Raw genomic sequence first — 22,092 nt, forward strand, 5'->3', positions numbered from 1 at the left:
GAGAGAGAGAGAGAGAGAGAGAGAGAGAGAGAGAGAGCTAAAGGATACCATTTTGAAAATATTGTCTTTTTAAAAATGTATTTCATAACATCTTTCTATTATGTTGAAGAACCCATAAGAAGAACCCATAATTTGTTGTTGTGTGATTTCTTGTGCAATACATTCTGGTATACAAACGCATCATGAGGGCATACATACATTTGTCTCCTACATCTTGCGGTGCATTGAGGGATGCCATTAATACATGTGTGTTCCATTGCTTTAGGGTAAAAACTACATCGGAAAACCTTAAGAAATGGCCTCATTAGGTTTACTGCACATGGGGCAGATTCCAAATTTCCAAACTGTTAACATTTGCCTGAAGACTTGTTTCCGAGAGCATTTAACATTTATGTAGAAACTCTCAGTGTGCCTGTATCTACATTATGTGTATATATGTGCATACGTGTACTATTCAACTTGGTTACTCACTACACTGCTTGTTGTTATTAGGATCAGAAATGTAGTAATACAGTGAGAATTGGAAAGAGTTAACCCATAACAGACAGTATCAGCTCGTTTTATCGGTTTATTTTATTAGTTGTGCCCCAGTTTATATTTTTCTGGTCACTACGAGCTTTTGGAGTATTGGAGTACTGTACATCTAAGGGTCATGCCAAAACATTTAGGTACTAACCTAAATATCTGTTTAGTTTATAATCAATATATAGAAGCTAATATATGTCTCTTTACTTGGCTTTTATATATATGTATATATATGTATATATATATATATATATATATATATATATATATATATATATATATATATATATATATATATATACACACACACACACACATACATACATACATTATTTGGTCTAAATGTCTATATTTTGTATAATCTAATGTAATTGATTTCTGAGTAAGATTATATTCTTTAGATATTATAGTACCATGTATTAATTTCTCTAACTCCAGCTTTGAGTTGATTTGGTTATTCACAGCAGGTGGCGCTGTTTGACTGTCCAAGTGTTCATTTGTATAAAAGTGTAAAAATTCCAACATTAGACCTTCAATAGCCTATACCACAGAATATATCGAGAGATAACAAGTGACAACCAATTTAGAATAATGGAAGTAATTAAAAATAAAATGATATTGAACTTTTTTGTTTGTTTGTTTGTTTGTTTTGCTTTATTAAATTTGCTATTACTATGTAATTGCATCGGTGTCATTATACACTCAAACTGGCCTGTATTTTTAGCAGGTTGAAAAAAAAAATCACGAATTAAATTAGTTTAAAAAAATAATAATAATAAAATAAAATATATAAATATGTAAATTCATGTTTAAATGAATGAACCTTGTTCACAACGTGTTCACAAGTTATTGACACTAGTCGGTTTATTTTATTCTAAAGCCTTTATTTAAGACTTTCAGTTTAGACTCAGACATAACAATCATAATCATAAGCATAATCAAGCTTATTTGTTGCAAAAAAAAAACAAAAACCCAGAAACCTCAGACTCAGTCAAAATAGGAGGTAAAATAAATAAACAAATGGATAAAATACAAGCTATAAACTGAGTCGAATAGGTTGTCCAATCAAAACGCCCGGCGCAGGTCACGTGATTACTATTCGCGTTAACTTCCTCGTTTTGAGCTGTCAGTGTAAATAGAGTGGGTTAAATGGAGATATTTATGTTGCACTACTAAAAGTATTATTTCTTACTCTATGTAGTGAACTTATGTGTATTAAGGAAGGTCCTATTTGGTATTGGACACCGTGTGAAGCTGTTTATAATTCATTTCTCGTTTCAGGTAACCTTGAATACCAAATACTACATGTGGGATAGAATAATAGAAGTGAGCTGTGTTTAATGTATTAGTGTTTAGCCTTGGCTTTGAATGTGGACACCATTATAATGTTGTTGCTATACACTTCAGCATGTGTGACTTGCATAAGGCTGTGAACATTTACATCCATGCATATCCTGTAGTTGTAAAGCATAACACTGGCAGATTGGCCTTGCACTTTTGTTTTCAGCTACTCCGATAAATGTATGGTCTAGGAGAATATTGCCAAAGAAGAATTCGTTGTTGAATGCCTTGTGTCTTTTCATTTCACCCCACGCAGAATGAAGTCCCCATGGACTTTGCTCTTTCTCGGCCCGCTGCTGTGCGCTCCTTCAGCTTGGGCTGTTTTGAAGCCTAATTTTGTCCTAATGATGGTGGATGATCTGGGAATAGGAGACCTTGGATGCTATGGAAACACAACTCTGAAGTAGGCTGCGTGGCGTCACTGTCGGCTTTCATTTAAGCCCTTCAGGGACTGAGTGGTTTTTTCATACACAATTGCTCAGCAATACAAAGCAGAAATGTATGTATAGAACGCAAACAAACAGCCGTACTGGAAGGACAACACGAACAAATACGCGAGTCCGAGATATAAATGCTCTCAGGGCAGAAATGGGTTGTTTAATCGGGCACTTCACGGGGTTGTCATAGATGATGACCTGCTCTATGTAGGCAGAGTGATATAGATGAGGCACTCGCCTCCCAAAGCCATCCATTAAAGTGTCATTCCTTTTAGGGGCAGACTGAGAAGGAGATTGAGAGCGGCAAGTGTCCTTTATGTTTGCATTCAATCCGAGCAAAAGCTGTTCGAGGAGGCGACAGTGATGGAAAAACTGCCACAAAAAGTTTGCATCCACTAGGGAGAAATAAGTACAGGATAGTTGAGAGCCACAGCCAAACAAGAGCCATATATTAAATGTCACAGTACTGTCAAACCACGAGTGAGACCATCTTTCAGGTTTAAGAAGGCCAACTTATTCTAATAATAGCAATACGAGCGTAATAGTTATCATGAATAATAACTGATTATTTCTACATGTACTGTATGTAGGATTTAAAAAAAAAAAAAGCAACAAAATATGATTGTGTTGGGAAAAATGACAATACTTGTCATCTCAGATACGTGAAATTTCAACTTTAGGCATGAAAGAAGTCTGATTACGTGGTGACAGTCAGGAGATGGCAGCAAATCGAGGGAGAGAAAGAGTTAAATGCGACGTTATTATTAGTATATAATACATATTATTTCCCCATATTTAGTAATTATATACTTCAGACCAGGGTCATAAACCAGCCCATCCATCCATCCATTTTGTGTACTGCTTATCCTACACAGGGCCACAGGGAGCCTGGAGTCTAACCCAGGGGACTCTGGGCACAAGGCAGGGGAACACTCTAGACGGGGCACAATCGCACACACACTCACACACCCATTCACACACTATGGGCAATTTAGAGATGCCTACCACCCTACAATGCATATCTTTGGACTGGGGGAGGAAACTGGAGTACCCAGAGGAAACCCCTGAAGCATGCGGAGAACATGCATACTCTGCGCACGCAGGGTAGAGGCAGGAATCGAATCCCCAACCCGAAAGTGTAAGGCAAACATGCTAAGCCAGTGGCCAGTGGTTCCCAAACTTTTCCAGGGCAAGGCCCCCCAGATGGCATTGACATTTGACCGAGGCCCCCCTTTTGCAAGATGTCTTTAAAACACATTAAAAATACAGATTTATGAATATATATCTCTTTTTTTTATTAATAATTACATCTTACATCTTTGCATTACATATCATTAGGAAATAAATAACGTGCAAAACTTTATATACTTGACACAAGCAATGTCATTCAAATATGTAACATTGTCTATGTGGCTTTATTTATTTAAGGTGGGGCCTAGGGGGTGGAATGATGTTTATTCATTCATTCATTCATCTTCAGTAACAGCTTTATCCTATTCAGGGTCCAGGGAGATCCCAGGAGCACTTGGTTTGAGAGGGGAACACAATGTTTTGGGTGCATTTAGGCTAAGATGATGACCCTAACAATGGTAGAGGCAACCAATACAGAAATATCTTGGCAAAAATAATTATAACAGCAATCAGTTTTGGTCTGTTCTGATTCCAGAAATGAACCAAGGCTTTTGGAGGTGCGAGCCGGCAGTGATACCTGCTGCGCCACAGTACTTCCCCAGAATGACACCAAATTATGTTAAAGAAAGATTGATTCCCGTTGTCCAAGATGCCGAAGTGCTGCAGCGTTCAGAATATAGATTACAGTATGCCACGCTGTGTTCGAAAGCACATCAATAAGTCAAACTGGACGTGATTTGAGGCAGATATTTTCAGAAATGATTTTGGGTGAGACTGACTTCCATTCCCTTGTTAGCTACATTGGCCTCATAGCTTGAGTGTAAAACTAAAAGAAGACATTGGACGCAAAACATGTACTGGCTGATCGACTCCATTTGGGATGAGTGGGAAATCTGGGTAAATTGTATTTTCTGCTGAAGCATGTAATTAATGCTTGATATGATAAAGTCATTATAACTGAATCCCCTGTCAGCCACAGAACATATTCACTTATTCATCATTCAGTGCAAAGAAAGAGCTAACAGCTCTTCCTGTAATGGATGTGCTTTGTGTTTTGCGCTGCAGGACCCCTCACATCGACAGGCTGGCAGAGGATGGAGTGAAGCTGACCCAGCACATCGCTGCCTCTCCTCTGTGTACACCCAGCAGAGCTGCCTTCCTCACCGGCAGATACCCCATACGATCAGGTCAGCATTAGTTCGCAGACATGCTGTGAACCGGTAGTTACTTCAGTTGATGGGAGGTATGATGTGCTTTACAGGGCACTGTGGTAAAGCTGTCAGACCGTAAGGCTTTTCATTAGGATAGCTTACTCTTATGTAGATGGAGAAGATATGCTGTTTGTCCTCAAGCTAGAACTTGTTATGGGCAAGTCTTTAGGCAAGCCTTTTACCATGTTGTTTAAAAACGGTATAGAAAACGTCAATAACGAGGCAGGCGCTTGAACTTGTATCTGCAAACTTAATCTGATCCGTCTAAATATTGAGGTTTGCCATTCGTATAAACGGTCAGTCGTGTTACCATGGGAACAACTCCAAACAATCTATGAACACAAATATGATAGCTAATCAAAACAAGCGAAATGTTAGTTATGAGGTGCGCGGTTATTTACATAACCCAGGACAGTCGTTAATAAGCAAACGTGAATATGAATTTAATATTATGTATATTTAATAAAATAACACAACCAAGTAGTGATATTTGGAGCTGAAGATTATAGGGATGTTGTATAGTTTTACTATACACAGTATTGTTTTCAGGAATGAAAAGCTTTCTTTACTAAGTAGTGCAAGACTGTAATAACTTCTTTTGCAAAAGTATAGGCACCCCATTCACTTAATATTTTGGTGCCGGCAAGGAAGAAGCTAGACCATTATGCATAAAAGTGTGGGTTAAACTGGTGGGGGGTTAACCAAACTTAGCTTACTTGGTGATAAACAAAAACAACCATAAAACAATGTGCTGATAGAACACATACTTGCACAGACAAACAAACAAAACATTCTTATAATAAAAACACACTTAATCCAACGAAAAGACATTAAGGCGCAGCTGCAGGGGCTCATGTATATGCAAATAAAGTGTCAGGCTTCCTGCTTTGAGAAGCTGCACTAACAGTAACAATATTTTACTACCAATAACAACACTGAGCCTCTTTTTTGGTATGTCTTAACAAAATTACTGGTAGGACTTGGGGCCAAATTCCCATATGCCTACCAGATCCCACAAACTGGACACCATTTTGTCACCTGCACATGTGCACAGAGCTCTATCACATGTATGTAGCTACATGTTTCAGGAGGTCTTGCTGATAGGACAGTATTCAGTACTTTACCATTTTTACGGACGCTACATGTGTTGGAGGATGATTTCTGGGCAAAGCAAACTTGCTCCGGCTGGGCGTGAAGGAACTCCTCCATGCATGACATCGTGAATTCCTTTATGTTGTTAGGTTTGTGCCTGTAGTAGACTGTGCTCATCATTGAGACTTTTCAAAGGAAGAGGCTGAGGTGGCCTTTGGAAAACATTGATTTTCTGTTCCTGTAAGCATTTCTATGTTGTTTTTGAAGTATTTGAGCCAAACCTTTTAGGAACCACATGAATGGCCTTAACCTCTTGGTAGAGACACCCAGGTTTTAGTATAAAGTACACTATAACATCAATTAATTTTAGTCTTCTCTGATTCCAAATGTAGCTCCAATGATGCTTGCAAGAAGAACAACATGGGACACTTCCAAAAGCTATGGTGGTGATTCTGATTTACAATCTTGACAACCCCAAGAATCAGTTAAATCAATTAAACTGTGCAGTTCTGAAACTGGGGTTGTGTGCGGTGGCTTAGTGGTTAGCCACTCACCTACAGGGTTGGGGGTTTGAATCCCGCCTCTGCCCTGGGGGTTTCCTCCGGGTACTCCTGTTTCCTCCCCCAGTCCAAAGACATGCATTAAAGTGCCCTGAGATAGACTCCAGATCTCCTGATGACCCTGTGTAGGATAAACATGACAGAAAATGGATGGATGGATGGAGGAATGAATTCTGAAACTGCCAACTTTCCAACTGTTCCAAACTTATTCTTAATGTTGTTCACATGCTGGAGATCAGCAAATACGGATTACATAAAATACACAGAGAAAAGATCGGGTTTAAAAAAAAAAAAACACATACACATCGCAAGTGATTGTTCTTGTCTTCTACACTGTATTTTAGCTAGCTAGAGTCTGTGAGCTAGCGCTGTTGGACCTAACAGTGGTGTACTGGTACACTGTTTGTGATTACTATCTAAGCATAGTACTCAGTGCACATTGTGTGGTTTGAGTTGCCGTCCTGAGTTCTTTCTGACACAGTGCAACACAGCCCTCATTACAGTGTTCTTCTGCAAGTAGCTTTCAGCAGCATTTTCTTCATACTTTCTTTTATAGCATTGTGAGTGTGTGTGATTTCGCTGCAGGAATGGCCAGCCACGGTCGTGTTGGGGTGTATATAATCTCTGCAGTATCTGGAGGCCTTCCTAAGGAGGAGATCACATTCGCCAAGATCCTGAAAGAGCAAGGCTATGCAACAGCTCTGATTGGTATGCAGTGTATATATATATATATATATATATATATATATATATATATATATATATATATAGATATATATAGATATATATACATATCACATCATGCAAACCATTTCCTAGTGCAGCAAAGACATTCAGCACGTAATATTCTTTGATCAATGAGTATTGAATAATGTTCATTATTAATATTCATGTTTGGTATGGATCATTTCAAATGCATGATTCTCTTTTTGTTTTCTTTAAAGAGCATGGAAAACATTTGTGTTTTGCCTTGAGGCAACCGTCTTTACTAACAAGCACCAAGAAAGAAACATTCGCAATCCTTTTCTCTTACATGTCTGTACTGTCTATTTCCTTGACAGGAAAATGGCACTTGGGCCTGAACTGTGAGCACAACACCGATCACTGCCACCATCCCAGCGTTCATGGCTTCGAGCACTTCTACGGCATCCCCATGACCAACCTGCGTGACTGTCAGCCAGGCCACGGCTCCGTCTTCTACAACGTCCGAGCGCACATTCCCTACGGAGTGCTGGGTACCGCCCTCGCCACCCTACTCCTCCTCCACGCTAAAGGACTGGTTCTCATGTCCCGCAGGCTCGCTCTGTGCCTGGGGGCGACACTGTTTATGACGATAGCTCTGTTTTTCCTCTGGGTGCTCACGTTCCCCTACTTCAACTGCTTCTTAATGAGAGGAAACGAGGTGGTGGAGCAGCCGTACGTGTCCGAGAATCTCACGCAGAAGATGACCAAAGAGGCCATCAAGTTCCTGGAGAGGTCTGTGAACGTTGCCTGTTCTTAATTAAAGAAATACTCCGGATTTTCATCGACATGACCCATCACATTTGCAGTGTATGGTTGATAACCAAGCTACGTAACATCTTATCTGTTTCTGATGCAGAAAAACTAGCTCATGCGTTCATGACCTCAAGACTGGATTATTGTAACGCACTGCTAGGTTGTCCTGCGTCCTCAATAAATAAGCTACACTTAGTCCAAAATGCAGCTGCTAGAGTGCTTACCAGATCACGAAAATCTGGAGATTTTGGAGGTAACTGGAGGTAACTGGTAACCTGTTAAGTTCCGTATCGATTATAAAATACTGCTATAAATCGATCAGTTTAAAATTTAGATCCGAAATTTATATACTTCTGTAAAGCTTCTTCGTGACAACGTCCAAGCTGCTTGCTTGAAAGTGAGCTGCAGTAGGGCAGCTGCATCAATCAAAATTTATGACCTTTTTATTTAGCTCTGTTTATGTTGGTGAGCCTTGTGTGCTGCTAGCGATGAACTCCTTGTGCTGAGGAGTATGTTTAAGATGTTATGGTGTTTAATTTAATCTGTATCTTTAATATACATTTATGGCATTTTGGCAGACGCCCTTATCCAGAGCGACTTACGTTTATCTCATTAATACAACTGAGCAATTGAGGGTTAAGGGCCTTGCTCAAGGGCCCAACAGTGATAGCTTGGCAGTGCTATGCTTGAACTCCTGACCTTCTGATCAGTAACCTAATGCCTTTAACCACTGAGACACCACTGCCCAATATACAGCTTGCCGGCGGCTGGCGTGAGTGCTGCAGAGCAATCTCAGCAAGCGTGCTCGTTAAAAAAGTGCAGTGAATCGAGAGGAAAGTTTAGACCTTGGCAAGTGAGGAGGAATGAAGCATGCATGTCTCAGTGCTCACAGAACTGAAATGCTCATTTTAGTGTTTCGCACTTTTCTGTGTGCGCAATGCACGGCACATTGTGCCCATTCTCTAATAAATATATACCGTTTAAACGCCCTATCGGGTTACCTGTATCGTAGAACCTGCTGTAGTATCGCTTCTTATTTTCTCAGAACATTGTAGTTTGTAGCCTGTTTTTCCTTTGATCGCTATTATTCATTGTGAAATACGCCCTGGTTGCTGTCATTCTTTTGTCGATCATTAGCACCACAGTGTACACCAGGCTTACATCACATAGTATCAAGTTGGTATGGGTTTTTAATTTTTTTTTTTTTTTTTTAATGAATACAAGTAAACAAGGATGGTATCGGATCAGTACCCGATACCAGCATTATTATCAGTATATCTCAGATATTTATATTGCAAATAATTATGCGGTTTCATATTCGTTTGCTTAGCTTTCAAGAAGGTTTGCGTTAATGTCCTTAACAATTTCCCGCTTTTTTCTATATCGTTTGACAGGAATTCTGCGAGACCGTTCCTGCTCTTCTTCTCCTTCCTCCAAGTTCACACAGCTCTGTTCGCTTCTCCTCACTTCCGCGGGAAAAGCCGGCATGGCCTGTACGGAGACGCAGTCATGGAGGTGGACTGGAGTGTAGGTACTGAGTCTGGACTTCGCATGTCAAAATTTAGGAAGGACATGAGCAGTGTGTAGGACGGCTGTAATTATAGTATAGAGAATGAGACTGGCTGTGAGGAGAACAGCTGTAGGAGGAGATCTTTTTGTGATGATAACTTTATCTTCATGTCAGGGCTAGTTACAACAGCTATAATCTCTAGGCACTGCATGAAGTCTGCCTATTTAATTTTGTCTGTTGGCTGTTAAAGTCTTACAAGCAAATGAGCATTTAATGGTGGAGGCCACAGTAACTGGCGTTTGTTTTACAGGATGGATTCCGAAAAAGCTGGGACAGTATGGAAAATGCTAATAAAAACAAAGGATGAATTGTAAACTTGTATTTAAACTAAAAACATATAAAGCTGAGGTATTTGATGTTTTAGCTAATCAACTGCATAGATTTTTGAAGATGAACGTTTATTTTGAAATTGATGCATGCAACACGTTCCAAAAAAAGTTGGGACAGGGGCAATTTAGGACTAATAGCGAGGTGACAAGTTGAAATAAGAAGGTGATGAGAAACAGGTGAGGTAATCGTCTAATCATAGTATATAAGGAGTCTCCAAAAAAGGCCTAGTCCTTCAAGAGCAAGGATGGGTCGAGGCTCAGCAATCTGCCAACAGATGCATCAGCGAATAATCCAACACTTTGAGAACAACATTCACCAAAGACAAATCGGCAGGATTTTGGGCATTTCACCTTCTACAGTGCACAATATAATGAAAAGATTCAAGGAATCTGGTGAAATCTCGGTGCGTAAAGGTCGAGGCCAAAAACCACTACTGAATGCGTGTGATCTCCAATCCCTCAGATTTCACTGTCTTAAAAACCGTCATGAGTCTGTAATGGAGATCCTGACATGGGCTCGGGAATACTTTGGTAAACCTTTGTCAGCCAACACCATTCGCCGCTGCATCCACAGATGCAAGTTAAGGCTTTACTATGCAAAGCAGAAGCCACACATCAACACTGTCCAGAAGCGCCGCCGACTTCTCTGGGCTCGATCTCATCTGAGATGGACAGTAGCACAGTGGAATCGTGTTTTGTGGACCGACTAGTCGACATTTCAAATAGTTTTAGGACAAAACAGCCGTCGTGTTCTCTGGGCCAAAGAGGAAAAGGACCATCCAAGCTGTTATCAGCGTCAGGTCCAAAAGCCAGCGTCTGTCATGGTATAGGGGTGTGTCTGTGCCCATGGCATGGGGGCGTGTCAGTGCACATGGCATGGGTACACCTGTGAGGGCAACATTAATGCAGAAACATATGTACACATTTTGGAGCAACATACGCTGCCATCCAGAGCAGGACAACTATAAACCACATTCTGCCCGGATTACAAGCGCATGGTTGCGTAAGCACGTAAGCAGAGAGTGCGGGTGCTAGCATGGCCTGCCTGGAGTCCTGACCTGTCTCCGATTGAGAGCGTGTGGCGCGTTATGAAGCGCAATATAAGGAAATGAAGGCCCCGTACAATTGCACAGCTGAAGAAATGCATAACGGATGAATGGGGGAAAAGTCTGTTTGCTAAACTTAACCAACTGGTGTCTTCACTCAGCGTCCAAACGCTTAATAAGTGTTATTAAAAGTATTGTTTTCATTCTAATTTATTTTTCAATTTTTATTTATTTATTTATTTATTTGCATTTTCCATACTATCCATAATTATTTAATGATTGTAATAAGGTAGTGTGTGATTTGAAATCAGAGTGGTTACCCATTTAGTAATCCGGTTAGCAAAATATCCTAATTTGGGAAGCTTATAAAATCTTGCTGATTCCTTCCTTGAATCAAGTGTCTAATATGCAAGCTGTTCTGCTCAGAAAAGAGAACACTTCCTAACACTTTCTGTTAACCATTAAAATAATTGGATACTGATGGGTAAATGGAAACCACTAGGCCAATTCCCATTAGGAAGTGTGGTTTTTTTCCAGTGTAGTAATATGTGTAACTTACTAATTAAGTTTGTTTATTATTGGACTTTACCATTGGGAAAGTAGAGGCCTTTCACTCCCATAAGGCAGACGTCTGAAACTTTTGTGATGGTGTCCAAATCATGCATGAAATTTTTCACAATCTAGAGAAGAAAATGAACAGATTGAGACATAAAAAGATTCATGTACAACACAGATTGGGTAATAAAAATACACACATCAGAAGCGAGCAGAGGTGATAGTTTTGTTCTATACGTTTTATTAGTACTAGCTAGAGTGAGTTATGTGAGGCGCTGTGTCCGATGCAGATAGACATGATGTTTACACAGTGTCATGTGAGATTACAAAAATTGCAGCACTTTTACCTGACAGTCAGTAACTGGGGAAATTTCTGTGTACATCTCACAGCTCATGAGCAAACGTGCGAGCGTGTCTCATTTACATACCGCTATCTGTTTGTGGGTGGAGTCAATTTGCCCTGTAACCAAGCAGCCAAATCCTTTCTATGTGTATAGACTAGTTTGTTATTGATTTTTTTTCTTCCTTGTATGTTGATGATATATCCCATAACCATAAACATAATCAATTGCTTTGACCAATGGCCAGTTGTGTCATCATAATGTATCTTGTTTCTGATGCCAGGTCAGATAATGAAAACTCTGGAGCAGCTAAAGCTGAAGGATAAGTCGCTGGTTTATTTGACCTCGGATCAAGGCCCGCACTTAGAGGAGATATCCATCCATGGCGAGGTGCACAGAGGTTACAGCGGCATATATAAAGGTAGAGAATTTACAGTATACATCAGAGGGAGATGAATAATGGGTAGAACAGCCATGTTTGTAGAAAGTAGTTATACTTCAGAGGGAGGTAAGCGGTTGGTAGAACAGCCATGCTTATAGGGTATAGTTATAAATCAGAGGGGGGTAAGCAGTCAGGAAAACAGCCACATTTATAGTGTGTAGTTATACATCAGAGGGAGGTGAGTAGTGGATAGAACAGCCATGTTTATAGTGTGTAGCTATACATCAGAGGGAGGTTAGCAGTGGATAGAACAGCCATGCTTATGGTGTGTAGTTATACATCAGAGGGAAGTGAAAAGTGGATAGGATGGCCATGTTTGTAGTGTATAGTTATAAATCAGAGGTCAGTAAACAGTGGATAGAACAGAAATGTTTATAGTGTGTAGTTATGCATCAGAGGGAATTGAGTAGTGGATAGAACAGCCATGTTTATAGTGTGTAGTTATACATCAGAGGGAAGTGGACAGTGGATAGAACAGCCATGTTATATTGTGTAGTTATACATCATAGGGATCACTTGAATATGAATCACATGAAAATGAATCTCATGAAAATGAATCACAGGTAAATGAATCATACATAAATGAATCACATGAAAATGTATCACTTGAATATGAATCTTATGAATGTGAATCTCATCAAAATGAATCACATGTAAATGAATCATACGTAAATGAATCACATGCAAATGAATCAAATGTAAATGAATCACATGTAAATGAACCATATGAAAATGAATAAATAAATTAAAGACAAAACACACACACACAAAAAATAAAAAATACATCATAGGGAACTTAACAGTGGATAGAACAGCCATGTTATAGTGTGTAGTTATACATCAGAGGGAAGTAAGCAGTAGATAGAACAGCCATCTTCATTAGAAATAGTTATAAATCGTAAGGAGGTGACCAACTATCAGCAGGACAGCTGTGAGTCAAGCAAACTTATAAATAGGAATTATTATTTGTGAAAACAGATCCTTTTGTATGTAATCACAAGCTGAAAAAGACTGCTAGTTCTGTGTCTCTGTGGTGAGAGATGCTCTGATGATAATTAAGTATTTTGAAATGCCAAGTGTCCACTAAGAGCTCTCATTTTCTAGAGTTCTTGAAATGAACACTAATTAAAAAACATTTTTTTTAATATACAAATTGGCCTTATCTTATGTCACACTCTAAATGCTAACAGTGTCTCAGTGATGACTTCTCTTTTCAAACAGGAGGGAAATCAACCAATTGGGAAGGAGGGATTCGGGTGCCGGGGATCCTTCATTGGCCGGGAGAACTTCCTGGAGGAAAGGTTATCGATGAGGTCACAAGTAACATGGACCTCTTCTCTAGCATGGTGAAATTAGCTGGAGCTAGCATACCCAGTGATCGGTGAGTCTGTCATTAAGTGGCATCGCTGTCAGTCAGAATGACAGCTTCGACAAATGTGGGTTGATGGGTCGAAACTAGAATACATTTTCAGTAGACCTGTCAAAAGTTGTAAAAAAGTGCACCTGCTGGCCAGTAGGTGAGACTAAAATGTCTGGATTTTCCCACACAGAGGTTCTGAATACTACACTCTATACACTCGTAATGCAAACTAGCGAAATAAATATTGCAGCTCTCAGCATGTGTGTATTTTTCAGGGAGATAGATGGACGTGACCTCATGCCATTGCTGCAGGGTCGAGTGCAGCGTTCAGAACATGAATTTCTGTTCCATTACTGCAATGCCTTTCTGAATGCTGTGAGGTGGCACCCTGCTAACAGTGAGTCTTAACAAACACACACCACACACACATACGCACACAGTACATTTATTTTTTGTACTTGCCTGTCTCCTTTCACTAGGTACCTCGATATGGAAAGCCTTTTTCTTCACTCCTGATTTCTACCCTGAAAACTCTACCACCTGTTTCCACACGCACGCGTGCTTCTGCACTGAGGCCTACGTGACCCGTCACGACCCTCCGCTGCTCTATGATCTGTCGAAGGACCCATCTGAAACGAACCCGCTCACCCCGGATACAGAGCCCAACTTCAGCTCCGTGCTGGAGGTGATACTGGAGGCAGAGAGGGTGCACACGCTGGGTGTTAAAGCCACCGAGGAACAGCTCTCAGCCAAACACATGGTCTGGAAGCCCTGGCTCCAGCCGTGCTGCTCCTCCCTCCACCAGCTGTGCATGTGCCAACGAGACTGGCAAAGCGGGATTGTGGTAAATGCAGGAGAGGGGCAGGAAGAGAAAGAGAAATGAGTCAGCAGGTGTGTAATGACACCTTCCTTGCCTTTTGGTGCCATTTTGCCTTTTGTAGAGTTTACACAAAGGAAGCGAGGGTGCAATGAGGAGCAGAGTATTTACACATTACTGATTAAATCTCTCTCCAATTTCTTTTTGTTGAATTTGTTATCGCGACCAGATTTAATTTTTTTTTTCAACTGCCAACAAACTACAGCACAGGGTTTAGCAAGTGAAAGACCCACCAGTCTTTGCATAGTTAGTTATGACCTACTAATTAAGATATTCGCAGATTCAAACCTGTAGTTTCAACCATACACCCTGTGAACCTTTCCAGCAAGTTTTCTAAAAACAACAACAACAACAATAACAAAGATGGATAGTGCACATCTTATTTGCATCTGTATTTGTATACATTTAGAACACAATATCTATGGTGCATTCACATCCCTAAATGGCAGTCAGGATGTATTGTATGGGGTTTTTTTTTTTTTCCCCCCCACAGGTCTGCTCCAATTGGTGTGGACAGATCTGCATCCTGTAACTCCTGGGCTGAAAATGAGTCCTACTTCAGCTCTCCACGGTTGTCATGTTTAGATGGAAAAGATGGCTGTGTATACACCCAGTATTGGAAAAGCACGACTTAGTTCCGTGTAAGTTAACTGTGAAATGAATGGAACAAATGTGGTTGGTTTTACGCTTGTGCAAAGAAACAAGCCAGCAAATCCTGTCTCATGATTAGACAAACTGCTTGAAGAAAATGCAGTCAGCCTGGATGGTGTAGTGCCCCAGAAATCTAGGAATATAAGGCTAAAATGTCCCATTCCTAGGACATGTAGATCCTTAAAAAGAAACCCCGAGTTGCAAGTATACTTTACAAAATCCTGACAATGTGACTTTTAAAAATGGGGGGAAAAAAATGATGTGTGAAACTCTCCACCTCCTGCAGTATCACAGTCTCACCTAATGATAAAGTGCCCTAGAAACCTTGGAATGCAACACTAAATATCACACACTTAATCCCACGGCTAGGATTTAATCCCGTAATCCCATGGCTGGACCTTATATAGGACCCTGAGTTCAGATGCTAATATTAAAATCCCTTGGCACGCTGGCAAGTGTTGGAACTTGCATTCCAGCCTTTCCCGCTGATCTGCTGCACTGTTTCAGTCTCAGCGGATGAAAGAGGATGTGAAAGAAAGGGAATCTCGCTCTTCTGTTGAGTTTGGATGATTTATGAAAGGCCTTTGGAAGCTTCATCGATTTCTTTGAGGTGCACACAGATGCAAAAGATGCAAGCTTTTCCATCATAGTACGCACAAACCCGGGCCTTTTCACAACAAGTTGCTTAACAGAGCTATTAAATCCAGTCTCTGCCATGTCTTTTCAAAACAAATACCTCAATTGTCTATTTTTCTTTAGCTTTATTGGCAGTTTTTATGGGTCGTACGCTGAATTCAAACTGGACGTGTTGTCAAGCATTCTTCAGTCAGTCCACACCGGTCGCACCTCTTCTACTTGTAGTAGAAAGAACACCAGGGCACTTTGATTTTAATCTGTTTGGGCAGCTCTAGCATTCGATTATCAGTTAGGAATTGGTGAATTCCTAACTGCCCTTCCTTCTGCCCATTTTCTTCTTTGTATTGAGAGCGATATTATGACTGGAGCTGCTGTAATATTGCTGTTGGTGTAAACCAAGTCATGACATCTATGTAGATTATGATTTTGAATTAAATACTCAGTGATTTACACTTCACCTCTGCATACACAATTGAATCCAAAATCATATCCTGTGTCGCTCAGCCTTTAGACTCTATTCACTCTTGCTGGATACTGCATATGATGATAAACATCTCAGGTATGGATGAAACTCCCAAGATGGTACTGATTCTCTCTGGTCCAGGATGCTTGGAGAACCACAATCCATTTATGACAGTGAGTTGGTTTGAATCCCAGATAGAACTTTCATTTATCTCTTGAACATGATTATTGAGAATTATCTGGAGCATGAGGTAAGACACTGGCGAGGCTGGCTCACTCAATTAAGACCGTATGCTTGGAAAAGTGGTAATAGTTTGGCAATTTGGAGCCAGGGAGCACCTGGCAGTGGAGTAGATGGTTTATTTAAAGAGTAGAGTTTCTGTTGCCAACATCGCTATACAGCCATCCTTTTTCTCACTGCCTCGAGCCAGCTGGTCCAGTTCCATTTGAAGAGAGAAATGCATCCCGTCTCGACGTCTTTAATTTCTCTCTGCCTTGAACTTCATTAAGTAGTTTTTTTGATAACTGTTGGGGAATAATTGCTACTTCCAGTCAACAGCTAATGAGACTGATGCGGGTTTTGTTATTCATATTCGCAGCGTAACAACTAAAGATTTACTTTCCTCCAAATGCCTCAACGTGTTGTGCGGCATATAATTAAATTAGACTCTGTTTTTGTAAACACTTTGCTTTATTAATTAACAATTAAGTGCCAATTGTGGTGCCAGAGGTTTGATTGAACCTTTTTGTGTTACCTGCCGATTGAAATGGGGCATCAAAGTGAGTAACCTGAGTAAATGTTGTGTGTGTGTGTGTGTGTGTGTGTGTGTGTGTGTGTGTGTGGAGGGAGGGATTTAACTCTCTACTTCTTGATATGTAAGATCATCTGCAATCCAGATTACAGATACAATCCCACAGTTTGGCCACACAGTAATGATAAGATGTGAAATATTTATGGATTATTGGCATGCCGGCGAGTTTGAAAGAAATAAACCCCAGCTTTTATATCTATGGCCATGACCACGTGTTTACTCTGGCTGGCACCACAGTGAAATCACACTCAACGCCTGGACCGTGCCAAGCCACAGCATATGTGCTGCAGAGATATTCTCCCTGCCCTCAGTCACCTAACTATTGCTCCAAATTGAGGCTAACCCACTCCTGAAGGAACTGTGATCAATCCCACCCATCCTTACGGTTCATTTTTTTAGTATATCTGCCTGCAATGCTTTCTAATGAACATAGTTGGATCGGTTTTCCAAAATATAGACCAATTAGTAATTTATACTAAAGTGATTTTATTGAAGATGAATGAATGAACATACTGTGTGTAATTGAGCAATCTGTCATGTCCAATAAAGTTCCTATAACATTCATATCTGACCACCTGCATGACAACAGAAGCCTGCTCCAGCAACTTTTTGTTGGGTCACGTGCGACCCAAGTCCCAATACACACCATTAGTATCAACATCCAGTCCACCACATTGAAGACCCCATTTGCCATTTCTATGCTGTTTACCCCCAATGGTACCCAATACGATTCAAATATAGACCCTATTCACAAAGAATTTTTGTTCCACATCTGATATTTCAAATTATTTTCATCCTCAAGCAAACCCTGAAATGATTGGTACACTGCCAGACATTAACCTTTCTCTTTACAAATGAACCTGCGCAGCTCAGCTGGGCTCGGCTTGGTCCCATTTGCGCAACAAAATGGTTCTCGCGCATCTGCTAGGGACAAACTTCAGTGTGCAGGATAGCCGTCTACCCACAGCAGTCCATGCTCTCCTTTATTTTTTTTATTCCACACTCGCTGCCTCGAGGCTCATGACATGGCAGGGTGTAATTACATAAACAAGCACACTAGGGCTTCCTCTATTCTTGAGGCCACATTCCCAGTGGAAAGAACGAGGAATAACAGGAGTGTGAGCCAGGGAATCTCTATCCCCATGTGTTACAATGTTTTCCCCTCTTAACACAGCACCCAGCTGTTCTATGAGTGTAAATTCTACAATGGACATCTTACTAATGATGGTGGATGAAGCTGTACTGTCTCAGCTACTGACTTATTTATTCATTTGGCAGACAGTTTTACCCAACTAACAAGTGAGACAGGTTTAAATTGAAGCATGGAGGTAAGCAGTCAAGGGCCTCTGATACCTATTTTCCACCAACGAGGCACCAGTGTCCTGTATGATCTGGCTTTCCTTGTGTTTCTGCCATGAACCCAGTTCTCCTCTGCTGTGGAAAAAAGAACCAATGATATTAGCATCATTTCATCACTATGACAAGAACTGCTGTTTACATGACTTCCATTAAAACATGAAGTGAAGCTAAGAAACATACTGGTGGAAACATAGTTTTGTTCTAGTGGGTTGGCTATTAAACTCATGAAAATATGACTCAGTTCTAGCAGTTTGACTATTACACCTGTGGAAATGGGTTGGTTCTAGTGGTTTGCCTAATAAACTGGTGGAACTATGGCTTGGTCCCAATGGTTTGGCTTTAAACTGATGTAAAAGTGGGTCAGTTATAAAGTTGGCAGTTAAACTGGTAGAAACTTTGGTGGAAACATGGATGGGTTCTAGAGGTTTGGATATTAAATGGGTGGAAACACGGCTTGGTTCCTATAAAAGCTCCGGTTTCATGGTTGTGGAAAAAGTAGCATGGCAGTCCTGGGGTTTGAACTCATAACCTTCTAATTATACAGCACATTTTTCAGTTTTATTCTTAAAAATTCTCAAAAGAATTATGTCAGGGCTTCTGAGCTACAAAACAGAAACGTTTTCGCCTGATTTTTGGGAAATTCGAATTCCAACAATTTCACTAACATCCGTAGACTAAGCCTTAATCTCTAGGTGGAATGGCTGGCATTACGACACTAGCACAGTTACTGTACTGTCCTGAGTTGTTAGCACACGTCTGCACGTGCACTTTATGTAGAATGTTTGTAGATCTTATTTAGTTCTGTGTCGTCTCATGTGGTTAGTGTGCTGTTTTATGGTCCTAGAGGAACGTTGTTTCGTTTCACTATGTACAGTACCAACTGTATATGGTTGAAATACTTGAATTTGAACTTGAACTAGACATTTGTGGCTGATTGCCCTGTGATGTAGCATAAGACCATAGATCATTCGAAGATCACATAACGGGGAACTGAAAACATTTGGATGGAAGTGGATAACTGGCTTCATGTCTCAGAGGAAGCAAATGTGTGTTTTTTTGTTTTTTTTTTAAAGTTTATACAAAGAATATTGTAACAAAATTATCAAATGATAAATATCTAAATATGGCATGTGCTTCATAATTACCCATAGTAGACGCTCCAGAGAATCCATAGCATGAATAATGTCTCAACTACGCTTTGTCTTATGTTTTAAAAGACAAATGGGATATCATGTGATGCCAGTGATCCACAAAGCTGATTCATTCATCAGCATCAACTTAATGGTGCTCAGTAAATAATATGCAGCTCGTGTCTAATGGATACTAATTGAAGCAGCTGCAGTGTTAGCATCTAAACGCTGCCTTCATGTATCTCTTCTGGTGGAACTACTTTAAAAGGTTTCATGTTGAATGTTAAACAACAAACAACACAGTGACTTCTAAATTGGTAGAACCATGGCTCAGTCCTAGAGGTTTGAGTAGTAAACCTGTGGAAATGGGTTGGTTCTTGTGGTTTGACTACTAAACTCATGGAAACGGGTAGGCTGTAGTGGTTTGGCTACTAAACTGGTGAAAACATGGCTGGTTTGGCACCTGGGTTGTAGTGATATAGCTATTAAACTGGTTGAAACATTGCTCACTTCTAGCAGTTTAGGTGGAAACATATGTTAGTTCTATTGGATTGGCTGTAAACTTGTGGAAACATGGTTCAGTTCCAGTGGTTTGGCTATTATACTGGTAGGAACAATCAATTCTAGTGGTTTGGCTATTATACTGGGGTGAACATGGCTCAAGTCTAGTGTTTTGGCTGTTATACTGGTGGAAACAGATCAATTCTAGTGTTTGGGCTATTATACTGGGGGAAAGATGGATGAATTAAACATGGATCAAGTCTAGTGGTTTGGCTATTATACTGGTGGAAACATGGATCAGTTGTACTGGTTAGGCTAGGAGGGAACATGGCTCAGGTCTAGTGGTTTGTCTTCATGCATTCCAGCTCAAGCACACCTGGCGCAACTAATGAAGCCCATGATTAGTTGCATTAGGTGTGCTTGAGACAACACCTGTTTTGCATATTTGTGCTGTGGTGAGGGATTCTATGCAGGAGGCTGAATAATTTTGAGACTGGAGAAATCACTATAAGTTGCATTTTCAGTTGAATTTGGGGAAACCACTTGAAGCATTCGTTGTGTTGAACTATTTCAATTGCTTTTGTTCGATTTGTTTGTTGCAAACAGCTGAAAGTCTGTACATTTTGACAGTAGACCTGATTTGCAATGGGGGTGGAATAGTTTTGATTGCAACTGTATATAACTAGAGCCTGGGTTTCATAATTACCCACAATACACACTCTAGAGAAACTATAGCATGAATTTGGTGTAACTTTCATAGCAGGCTACCTCATGTACAAACACATTTTATCAAACAGGTACGCAAAACTACTGTTGTGCTCAGTGCACAATTGTTTCTGGCGGAATAGAGTTCTATCAGCCTGTTTGAAGGCAAGTTGAAGGCGTATTTATGCCTCCTCATCTCTTTCTCTTACTTTGTCGTTAAATCACAAACACACATAGGGCACCACGAATCTTTCACCCTTCCCTGGGGAAACATCATAACCGGCTGGTGATATCAAGGCCAAGCAAAATGGCTGTTCAGAGAGGTTAGACGACTCGCAGAGTTCAAACGGCCTTTCTCGTGGATACGCTTGTTCTCTGAGCATGAAACCGAGGACCTGCAGACAAATTCCGTTATGGTGGTGTTGTAAAAACTGGTGGCAGGGATCCTGCTGTGAGTTTTAGCTTGGGTAGATAGTGTTCTCGAATAAGACAGGCTTCATCTTTGATTCTGCACTCCAGCAAGAGTTCGGTGAGGGCACGTTCTTTCAAATTCAACCCCCACTTATTTTTGCTTCCTGCTTTCATAATGTCATGCTTAGGCTAAGCCAATTCTCTCTACATTGGCATCTCGGTTAAATCCAGAAATAACCTTCAAATATATTCAAACTTCAGCTGCCAGACTCGAGGCTCCTCACACATAACATTACGCCCATACTTCAACAGTTACACCAGCTGCCTGCTTTGAGTTTAGCACACTTTCCAAAAAAACAGATCAGCCTCCACAAGAGACATGCAGTACCTCGAGAATAAGACATGATCTCACAGGGACTGTTCTTCTGACCTGCTTCAAAATATAACATCTCTCTTCTCTCAACATTATCTCAGGTAAAGAAACCTTAAGTATCAGCAAGGTGTAGAAGTATTGCTACTGCTATCATTGTAGTACAGAAGCCCTAAGCGGCCATGCATTGTTCATTTCTTTTCTTTGTTGTTTTCTCGTGATCTCGACTTAATTTTCTCATGATCTCCACTTAAGGTGTTTTCTCATGATCTCGAGTACATTTTTACGTGATCTTTACATCACCAAAAGCTGTTTTCTCACGGTGTAATTGTATCCCGAGAAAATCTCGCACCTTGTGAATGGGACTGGTGCTACATGCACGTTGGCATCTTCACCATCATAAACGTAATAAGACATGGACTTTATCTCCGTATTAAGAGAGAGGGGTGTCCCCTTCTCGAGTGTCAGACACTAACGTGGAAGTCGTCAATTCTGCAGAAATGACATGTTTTTGTAGGCCGTCCCAGAAGTTAGCATCACCTTGGTTCCCTTCACAAAACGCCAACAGGATTTTTCCATCGGCTTTTAGATTATTGCAGAAAATAAGCTCTGTGACCAACAAAAGTTTATGATTCTTACACGTTTTGTTCATCAAGATAATCTTCACAAATGAGCGGAACTTTTTATGTATTTTGAAGCCTAAATACGATCGCCAGAAGTAAAAAGCATGAAAACGAATTC

At 40.4% G+C, this 22,092-nt stretch overlaps 1 protein-coding gene across 4 annotated transcripts; it reads left to right on the top strand.

The window, feature by feature from the left end:
• The first annotated feature begins 1,467 nt into the window (after positions 1 to 1,467).
• On the top strand, positions 1,468 to 22,081 carry sts (steroid sulfatase (microsomal), isozyme S). Of its 4 annotated transcripts, XM_053615556.1 has the most exons (11): positions 1,468 to 1,806; positions 2,123 to 2,269; positions 4,500 to 4,621; positions 6,883 to 7,005; positions 7,359 to 7,773; positions 9,189 to 9,325; positions 11,919 to 12,056; positions 13,299 to 13,458; positions 13,713 to 13,834; positions 13,917 to 14,328; positions 14,808 to 22,081. In XM_053615556.1, exons 2-10 carry the CDS (start codon positions 2,124 to 2,126, stop codon positions 14,318 to 14,320), a joined length of 1,767 nt encoding a protein of 588 aa, XP_053471531.1. In that variant the 5' UTR covers positions 1,468 to 1,806; position 2,123; the 3' UTR covers positions 14,321 to 14,328; positions 14,808 to 22,081. The 4 variants fall into 4 exon arrangements, with proteins under 4 accessions (XP_053471531.1, XP_053471530.1, XP_053471532.1 ...); XM_053615555.1 differs by lacking the exon at positions 14,808 to 22,081 and having other exon boundaries at positions 1,470 to 1,806; positions 13,917 to 14,455; XM_053615557.1 differs by lacking the exons at positions 2,123 to 2,269; positions 14,808 to 22,081 and having other exon boundaries at positions 1,470 to 1,806; positions 13,917 to 14,455.
• The last annotated feature ends 11 nt before the right edge of the window (positions 22,082 to 22,092 follow it).

Source organism: Ictalurus furcatus, chromosome 26, assembly GCF_023375685.1.
Source record: "Ictalurus furcatus strain D&B chromosome 26, Billie_1.0, whole genome shotgun sequence".
NCBI classification, from domain to species: Eukaryota; Metazoa; Chordata; class Actinopteri; order Siluriformes; family Ictaluridae; genus Ictalurus; species Ictalurus furcatus.

Coding starts and splice junctions, on each gene's coding strand:
- sts (XM_053615556.1), top strand. CDS start 2,124: ATGAAGTCCCCATGGACTTTGCTCTTTCTCGGCCCGCTGCTGTGCGCT. Junction 7,774..9,188: donor GCCATCAAGTTCCTGGAGAG/GTCTGTGAACGT, acceptor ATCGTTTGACAG/GAATTCTGCGAGACCGTTCC. Junction 9,326..11,918: donor GGAGGTGGACTGGAGTGTAG/GTACTGAGTCTG, acceptor TTCTGATGCCAG/GTCAGATAATGAAAACTCTG.